Source organism: Pteropus alecto, unplaced genomic scaffold, assembly GCF_000325575.1.
Source record: "Pteropus alecto unplaced genomic scaffold, ASM32557v1 scaffold276, whole genome shotgun sequence".
Taxonomy (NCBI): Eukaryota; Metazoa; Chordata; class Mammalia; order Chiroptera; family Pteropodidae; genus Pteropus; species Pteropus alecto.
Genome location: NW_006438074.1, coordinates 3242872 through 3252246, shown reverse-complemented (window position 1 = coordinate 3252246; position 9375 = coordinate 3242872). Strand labels below are relative to the sequence as shown.

General features: G+C 40.0%; 2 protein-coding genes and 1 non-coding gene across 3 annotated transcripts in view; 1 reads left to right on the top strand and 2 right to left on the bottom strand.

Moving 5' to 3' along the window:
• Positions 1-1935, bottom strand: part of HSPA2 (heat shock protein family A (Hsp70) member 2) — a 2520-nt gene extending 585 nt beyond the window's left edge. Inside the window, 2 exon segments of the mRNA XM_006926998.3 lie at position 1; positions 3-1935. The exon segment at position 1 is cut by the window's left edge and continues 585 nt beyond it. Coding sequence (XP_006927060.1) covers position 1; positions 3-1793 — 1792 coding nt within the window. The 5' untranslated portion in view covers positions 1794-1935.
• A 4459-nt stretch (positions 1936-6394) lies between these two features.
• Positions 6395-6458, top strand: LOC112482446. The gene has a single exon (XR_003047313.1). It is a non-coding gene; the product is annotated as a small nucleolar RNA SNORD2 (small nucleolar RNA).
• Positions 6459-6917: 459 nt separating this feature from the next.
• The window catches only part of ZBTB1 (zinc finger and BTB domain containing 1), a 23318-nt gene continuing 20860 nt past the window's right edge, over positions 6918-9375 (bottom strand). Inside the window, exon 4 of the mRNA XM_006915122.3 lies at positions 6918-8744. Coding sequence (XP_006915184.1) covers positions 8708-8744 — 37 coding nt within the window. The 3' untranslated portion in view covers positions 6918-8707. The remainder of the gene's footprint in view (positions 8745-9375) is intronic.

Below are 9375 nucleotides of genomic sequence, written 5' to 3'. Positions count from 1 at the left end.
TTGTGTTCATACTCATCTTTCTCTGCCATCTGGTTTCGGTCGAGCCAGTTGATGACCTCCTGGCACTTGTCGAGGATCTTGTTTTTGTCCTGCTCACTAATCTTGCCCCTCAGTTTCTCGTCTTCCACCGTCTGCTTGATATTGTAGGTATAAGACTCCACCGCGTTTTTGGCGGCGACACGATCGCGATTGGCTTCATCTTCCGATTTGTACCGCTCCGCCTCCTGCACCATCCGATCAATGTCGTCCTTGCTCAGACGACCCTTGTCGTTGGTGATAGTGATTTTGTTTTCTTTACCGGTGCTCTTGTCGGCGGCGGTGACATTGAGGATGCCGTTGGCGTCGATGTCGAAGGTGACCTCGATCTGGGGGACCCCGCGGGGCGCCGGGGGGATCCCGGTCAGATCGAACTTGCCCAACAGGTTATTGTCCTTGGTCATGGCCCGTTCGCCCTCGTACACCTGCACCAGCACGCTGCTCTGGTTGTCTGAGTAGGTGGTGAAGGTCTGCGTCTGCTTGGTGGGGATCGTGGTGTTCCTCTTGATGAGTGGGGTCATGACGCCGCCAGCCGTCTCAATGCCGAGAGACAACGGGGTGACATCGAGCAGCAGCAGGTCCTGCACGTTCTCTGACTTGTCCCCGATGAGGATGGCCGCCTGCACCGCGGCTCCGTAGGCCACCGCCTCATCAGGGTTGATGCTCTTGTTCAGCTCCTTGCCGTTGAAGAAATCCTGCAGCAGCTTCTGGATCTTAGGAATGCGGGTGGAGCCTCCCACCAGCACGATCTCCTGGATCTGGCCCTTGTCAAGCTTGGCGTCGCGCAGCGCCTTCTCCACAGGCTCCAGAGTTCCGCGGAACAGATCGGCGTTGAGCTCCTCAAAGCGGGCGCGGGTGATGGACGTGTAGAAGTCCACACCCTCGTAGAGCGAGTCGATTTCGATGCTGGCCTGTGTGGACGAGCTAAGGGTGCGCTTGGCGCGCTCGCAGGCAGTGCGAAGCCGCCGCACCGCACGCTTGTTGGGCCCAATGTCCTTCTTGTGCTTGCGCTTGAATTCCTCCGCCAGGTGGCTCACCATGCGGTTGTCGAAGTCCTCGCCGCCCAGGTGGGTGTCGCCGGCTGTGGACTTCACCTCGAAGATGCCGTCCTCGATGGTCAGGATGGACACGTCGAAGGTGCCGCCGCCCAGGTCAAAGATGAGCACGTTCTTCTCGCCGCCCGCGCAGCCCTTCTTGTCCAGGCCATAGGCGATGGCCGCCGCTGTGGGCTCGTTGATGATGCGCAGCACGTTGAGGCCCGTGATGGTGCCGGCGTCTTTCGTGGCCTGGCGCTGCGAATCGTTGAAATAGGCAGGGACAGTGATGACCGCGCTCTGCACCTTGCCCCCCAGGTAGGCTTCGGCGATCTCCTTCATCTTAGTGAGCACCATGGAAGAGATCTCCTCCGGGAAGAAGGTCTTGATCTCTCCCTTGTACTCCACCTGCACTTTGGGCTTCCCTCCCTCGCTCACCACCCGGAACGGCCAGTGCTTCATGTCCGACTGCACTGTAGCGTCCTCGAACTTCCGTCCGATCAGCCTCTTGGCGTCGAAGATGGTGTTGGTGGGGTTCATGGCCACCTGGTTCTTGGCGGCGTCACCGATGAGGCGCTCGGTGTCAGTGAAGGCAACGTAGCTGGGGGTGGTGCGGTTGCCCTGGTCGTTGGCAATGATCTCCACCTTGCCGTGCTGGAAGACCCCCACGCACGAGTAGGTGGTGCCCAGGTCGATGCCGATAGCCGGGCCGCGGGCAGACATCCTGACTGAAAAATAGGCAAGCGACGTTAGGCGAGAATATCAGGGACAGAAATTCCGCGGCGTCAACTAACGGTCGCCTCGCACCGGACACCGCGAGTGCAACCACTTCTCCCTCTCCCCCCGCTCGGCTCCCCGCTCTTATAGCCGCCTCCCTGCCGCCTTGTGGAAACTCCCAGAGCCAATCCGCTCCCAGAACCGCCCGCCAAGGCTTGCCTGGGTCGGAGTGACCCGCCCGTGGCCCAACAGATTTCAAGTTAAGTGAGGGGCGGGACCCTATCCCGCGCGAGGAGGCGAGGGGCGGCCGTTATGCAAATAATGCCCCTCCCTCGTCTCCCTGCGGCAGGTGTTCGCGGCACCTCACGCGCCTCCTGCAGCTTGGGGGCGTTAGGCTCGCGCACCTCCTCGTCATCCCCGCCAGGTAAACGCGGTTTTTCGAGATCTTTGCCTTCCATAAGGCGGGATTTATCGACATCCATCGGATTGACAGGTCAGGTGACCAATGAGCAGTGCGAACTCCCAAGTAGGGTGGGGAAGGAAAGTCTGGGGCGTGGCGCGATGAGGAGAGCGGAAGGGGAGCGGGAGACCCGAGCCACCTCGGCGGTTCCCTCTGTTCCTAGTCCTTAAATGCAGTTCAGTGCTAACTGTACCGACTAATGTAGCACGCAGGGGCAGGGCAATTTATTGATTTGGCCGCACCGAGGAAACAGGGCCAGAGCCTGCTTTTTTAATGTTGGCATGGCCTCGGCATGAGGGTTTCCCCCCAGGCGGGGACGAAAAGAAATGACACTGAAGTTACTGGTACTGGCTGTCGGCCTCCTGGAATTTTTCTTTGCGTACTTCGCAGCGTCTCAGTGTGTGGGAGCGCTCGAGATAAACTGCCTGGCAGGCGAGGACAATAGGAACCCAGGAGAGCGTCTGGAGAGGCCGACTTCTTTGACGCGCCACGTGCAGGCCTGCGGCGTGGGAGACACGAGTGCCTGCAACTCTTCTTCCCATTTTTCCTGCTTGTCCTTACACTTTAAGCGTCCTTATTTCGTCTCTTCTTATTTCTGGTTTCAAATGCTTTATCCGCCGCTTTGAGTTCATCACAGGAAGATGTATAATTAAAACCCTCACGTTGAAGCACCGTAAAATAATCCAGTCTCACGCCCAGCCCTATTCTCTCAACCCCAACATACACACATGCGATCGTGTTTATGACAGAGTCATGTTTATGACAGCTTAACCGAATGAGATTATTTTCTTTAGCTATGCCGAAGTTACATTACAGGCATAACCCTCAGAGAAGGTAAGTGGAAAGGAGCGCAATTCATTTTATGATATGAGAATAAGTTTGAAAGTACTGGCGCCAGGTGATGAGATAGAAGCAGACTCCTATAAAAGGGCTCTTGAAAGAGAACAACAAAATTGCTGGGCTAATAGTTTACATATGGAAGAAGCTGTAGACATTCATTCAACAAATTTTAACAGGTACCTACTATGTGAGAGTAAAAAGACAAATGAGATTGTCTTTATGAGGTTGAGAGTCTAATAAAGAAGTAAACATAATTGAGAGAAGTGCTATGGGAACACAAAGGAGGGGCACATCCAGAGAGGGAAAAAGTATGTTGATAGAGCTTCCTGAAAGAGATGACATGCCTGAGCCAGGCGCTGAAGTTTGCCAGCAAAGAGAGGAGGAAAGGCGTTCTTTGTATAGGTTTGTAGTAGCATGTGGAAAGAGGAAAGTAGTGTGTGCTGGGGCAACTACGTGTTCTGTATAGATTAGTGTCACTACAAGGGGAGGGATACAAGCAAGAAATACGTCTTCAGGTGAACAGGATACATTTAAGAGCTTTATGTGCCATGATTTTTTTTTTCCTGAGAGAGAGGAACCATCCTTTGGTGGAGACTAGTAATGTATAGCCCATATCAAAGTTGTATGAGACAGTGCTGGAGAAAAGTTTTTGTCTGAGAAACACTTAAGCAATCTGTGACCAATAAGTAATGTTGACAGAACTCTACAAAGTCAATCAATGAACATTTAAGTTTCTTTTATCTAATTGTGTGTGTAATTTTCAGTCTTTAAAAACACACTTGCTACTAATCTGCTAATCTCATTAGTTAAATAGTACTGGCTTTATCTACATTCCCATCTCCTTTACTATGAAAGAAAGGTAAAGGAAAAAATCGAACTAGGAAATCTTTTAAAGAAAATATTAGGAAAACAGAGAAAACCGAAAGGTTTCTATTAAACGTGTCTTAAATTGTAAGTACATATCTCTTGATTTTATTCTTGCAAATTGTTGGGTTTTATATAGTAAAAAAAAGAATGAGAAAGAGAGAGAATTAGTGGGCTGGAGAGCAATCTACATTCTTTGTTTAAATGATAATACAATGTGATTTAGAGACAGGGTCCCAGCTGCCATTGAAAGCAGAAAGAGCTGTAAGAAACAAAAAATCGTCAGATCACTTGTATTCACTCAGCCCTCACACACTTAACTTCAAGCAAAGCAAAATAGCAAAAAAGCAAACATGACAGTTCTTACACACACATACTAAAACTAGAGCTTCAGAAGAGAGTTCTTAGTAACTATGTACTATCCCTATGCACAATTACAAACAAATCTTGCAATCTAACCACCACAATCATCTTTAACACAGCTTTTCGAAAAAATAATAGCAATTTACTTGCATTTTCTTCAGCTATATATATTTTTTCTATTCTAACTTTTCACCTAGTAAATTAATGTTTTATGTTTCATACTTTAGATGGCATCCTGAGCTTTTCCCAAAAAGACACAATATTTGCATTTTGATTTTATATAAAGTAAACTTTTGCAGTTCTAGAACATTATAGTACACTGAGCATTCTTGGAATTTTTACATTGTTCCTTATTTGTGTTGATTTTTTAAAATATTTTGTTCTTTTATCTGATTATTGTGGCTCAAACTTTATTAAAAACATACAAAATACAAAAACAAAAAACATACCCCATTAAAAATGATCAAATTACCATATTTATAAGTAAATAATATTCGTCAATGCCAGCAATGGTGCAGCAAAACAGGTCAACTCTATTGGTGGGCAATGTGACAGTATTTTTTCTTTACCTTAAATAAGATCATACCCTTCATTTAGCATTACCCTGTGGGATTCATCCTAAGGAAATAATAGAACATTCAGGTAGTATTATTTATGATAACAGCAACATTAAAAAGATGACTTAAATAATTGACAATAAGAAAATGATTGCATCGATTATAGTACATCTGTATGATGATTATGTAGCCATAAAAATTGTTCATAGGAATTTTAATAATACAGAAAAGTTTTTGATATAGTTAAGTAGAAAAGTAAGATAGAAGACTTTGTATCTTCTTATCCTAATGTAGGATAATGTTATGTGTATGAAAAATGCATCAAAATTAGTTATCTCTAGATGGTAGGATTATCAGCAATTTTTTCTAAATTTCTTCTTTATACTTTTACAATTGATTTTTAAAACTTGTTAACATTCATGTGAAACTAAGTTCACTAATTCTACTGACATAGAAATTACTACTGATTTCAACAAGTGAAATCTGTTGGGCAGATTACAAATGCTAGGTGTTTCAAAATATTTTTAAAATCCAAAGACTGAAGTTCCACCCTGTCTGGAAAACACAACAGCTTTAATATATGCCAAATCTTTTCTAATCAATCCCCAACATCTGGAAGAGTACCTGGAACATAATAGTGATTCACTAGCTCAGTGTTTATTAAAAGTGACCTGATGCACATTATTTAACCAAAAACTGGAATCACTTTATTTTCTTCCTGTAGAAGAGGAAGAGTCTCTGCCTACATATTACATTTCTGTACTAAATTATACTACAAAGATCAAAAGTTGAAACAACTTCTCACCTGAAAATATTAGTACTAGAGATACAAAGATGAATAAAATAAGGTCTAAAACTATGTGTATGGGTACTCAGGCCTCCCCTAAGGAGACTGAGAAAGAATAAATTTTTCCAGAATTACCAGGGAAAAAAAATTTATGAATTTTCTGGAACCCTCTCAATCCCTACCCAGGCAGAACTTCATAAAGTTTGTGGATTGTTTTGAGGAGGCGATATTGGCCTGAAGAGGTGGGGCAAGTAGCAGCCTATAATTTGAGGACTTACGCACAAACTAAAGTCAAACTAATTATTATACTTAAGATCTCTGTAAATAGTGCCATTTTATAATTCTTTGGAAGTACTCTGTCTCAAAATATTTCTCCAATCACTTGTCACTGTAGGAAATTTTTCGCCATTTGTTTCTTTGAGTCTTGGAAAACTGTCTTTAAAAATTATAATTAAATTGTAGATACACAGTCGCCTGGAGTAGGACACTACCATGTCTGGCATGGAAGACTATGAGACCCAAATCTGTAATAGAGGCTTTTTCAGAAGAAAAGTAAATCTGTGACAATAGCAGACAAATTGAGCCTACTTCAGTTTTGTAGAGTGCTAACTAGGAGGACAGACTCTTGGGGAGTAGTCTGAAATAACCTGAAAGAAGTGAGGCTGTTGTCTTATACATGGAGAATCAGATTCAATTTGTGCCATTATTGTTGACACTTATTAAGTAAAATTAAATTAAGTGAAATGATGGCAATCATCGTTCAAGACTGACCTAAAATGTATACTCATAACTGATCACTTGAAAAAAATTATTAAATTCTTAAACTGAAAATAAAATGAATTTTACTGGTTAGGAACTTATTTCTATGAATAAATTATGTGTGTTATTTTGAGAAATGAATTAACCCTCTGAAAGAGAGTTAATTAACCCTCAATATTATGTCAGTGGATTTTATAAATAATTATTTCTTTTTGTATTATAAAGAAACCTAAATAATTTATTGCTGTATGTGTTTGCCATGAAATAGTACTTTTCTAAACATCCTATATTGAAAGAAAACAGGATTTAGCAATAATAATTTTAGTTCATTCTCTTTGTGTACTTCTGAAGATGCTCAGGAACACCATAATTAGCTATACCAGATACTTTATTATTTTGGTATTAGAGAATGGAAGGAGTTGATAACTTTTCAGGCAAATAGTTTTTTTAAAGATCCAGTTTAAAAAAATACAGTACAAATAAAAGTAATATAGAGACAGTTTAACTTCTGAACATGGAGGAGGAAGTTTTATTAGGTAAAAGCAATGGATTTAAAAATGTAACAAAAATTCTCTATGTAACCCAATAACTCCATTTTATACTAATATACAGAAAATAATCACATTATAGAATGCATTTATATCATTTATTATTTTAATTCATTACATTTTATTTTAGTACAGTCAAAATTTAAGCCATATTTATTTTGTGAATCAAATTCCAGCAGCCAATTAAAAATTATTTGTTAAGTCTCTACTATATTGATCTGGTACCTTTAATTATTAAAACTATTTATCTTTTCTGTTTCCTATTAGAATTCTGCAGTTCTATTTGCTTCCTCATGTTCCCAAAAGATATTAACTAGATTTTTAAAGAAACAAACACTCTCCTAAACTTATTTTTTAAAGCAGTTGAATTCATATGAATTTGAAGTCTTTAGTGGATTTCTCATCTCCCTTCTTGCCCCTGTTCCTACTATCCCACTGCAATTAACTTTTCTGATTTTTGTTAATCTAATTACTATAATGAATATTCGAGTTATCATTCTACTTTATAGCTAGAGATTTTAAATTACTTAACTTCTACATATACTATTATGTATACTCTAAGTTAGGTCTCTTTATTAAAGTTACCTAACTCTAAGTTAGGTAACTCCTTATTAAAATATTTGAATAGGCATAAAAACATAAGCATTTCTGAAGATATATAACATCTTGATATTGCACAAGAAACAAAAGTAACAATAACAATAATAATAATGGGTATACAGTTAACCAAAAGCAAAACTACAAGTACTCACAGTAAGGAAATAATATGGCTGTAAGATTCATGTGGCTAAGAAATGTGTGTATGAGTATATATAAAAAACAAAGTATTTGTAGCCAGGTTAAAATTTCACCAAACATTTTACTTCCTCACGAAAGTTTTTAAAACACCTTAAACTTTTGAGCCACTCAATACATAGTTAAATTTTATCTTGAAATTTGAAAACTGAGAAACATGGTGCTATACATTAATATCAAGAATAAATGTTTAACAGAAACTCATTCTCTCTTATTAGCTTATATTACTAAGTTTAGAAAAAAATAATGTGTCTTAAGATACATTCTTTTTGGTTATCTGTGATTTGTGAAAATCTACCAATATTGAAGTAATAGCATTTCTGGTTTTCCTTCAAGTTAACAGATTAAAAAGGGAGCTTCATCAATATTAATAACCAAATAATCAAGTTTGTAACATATATACAGTGAAAAAGAAGGGCAAATGTTACATTAACAGTAATAACTAGATTATCTTATTAAAATATTGGTCTTACTTTTTTCTCTGTACCCACATCTTTTATTTATACTCTGCAGATTTTGGGGTGTAATTTTAAAAAAAAATTTTTTTAATTCAGATTATTTTAAATTTAGAATTATATGTGTTTACATAGATACATGATTGTCTCTATTTATAATATATTTATAGTAGCCTAGCAAGCCCTTTTATTTTAGAAGGGGCCCTTGAAGATAATTAGCATATAAAGTTTCATTTTAATGTAGCTTTGACCACTGATTTCCCACAAATACTAGAAGAGTCACCATGAATCAATTTTGTCACAACAAAGTGATTTCAAAGTGATCTTTACTGAGTTTTCTTGGATCCTTGCAACTGGAACTTTTGGGCTTGATGAGGTTTGTCAGGAAGACAGAAAAGATGGTGTCACTTCAGATCTGATATTCCTGGGTCTGGACTTAAAGATTATCTGTTGAAGATTGATTCTTCCCCATGTCCTCTCCAAATTCAGATCTCACTTCTCCAGAGGTTTAGAAGGCCCTATTTCACCACTGCCACACAGAAAAAGACAAAACTCAAGAAAAATAATATTACAAGTTGACTGTTCTACAAGACACAACATAATTCTTAGGCCAGAATTTCATGGCTTTTGGCATCAGGCCAGTACAGTGTTAATAGAACAAAGAATGGAAACAAAAGCTTAGTTCCTAGAACTTAAATTTATTTAATTTATTCCCCAATGTAACTCATACCCTTCAAATACAAGGTGTTATTATTACTAATATAATTCTTCAACTATAGGGGCACTTTTTTCTTGCATAATCTAAGCAAGAAAGAATGTGTAGGGTACATAAATATGTAACATAAAAAAGATAGGTGGTCAGCCAGGTAGGCAAAAATAGGCAGTAAGCAGTTAAGAAGTGTTTTCCTTCAAATAAAATAATTTTATAATGTACTTTAAATTATTAATGGCAAATCTGGTTGAAACATAAATCTAACAAATTTAAAAGTTCATGTTCTTTTACTGAGTGCTTTCAGCCATCAAGCTAACACTGTTTTCTTCAAATATTAAGTGTTGTATACACTCTGCAAATGAAAATAAAGTGTACACACACACACACACACACACACACACACACACACACCTCTCCTCAGAGAGGGAGTTCTTCACATATCACTATA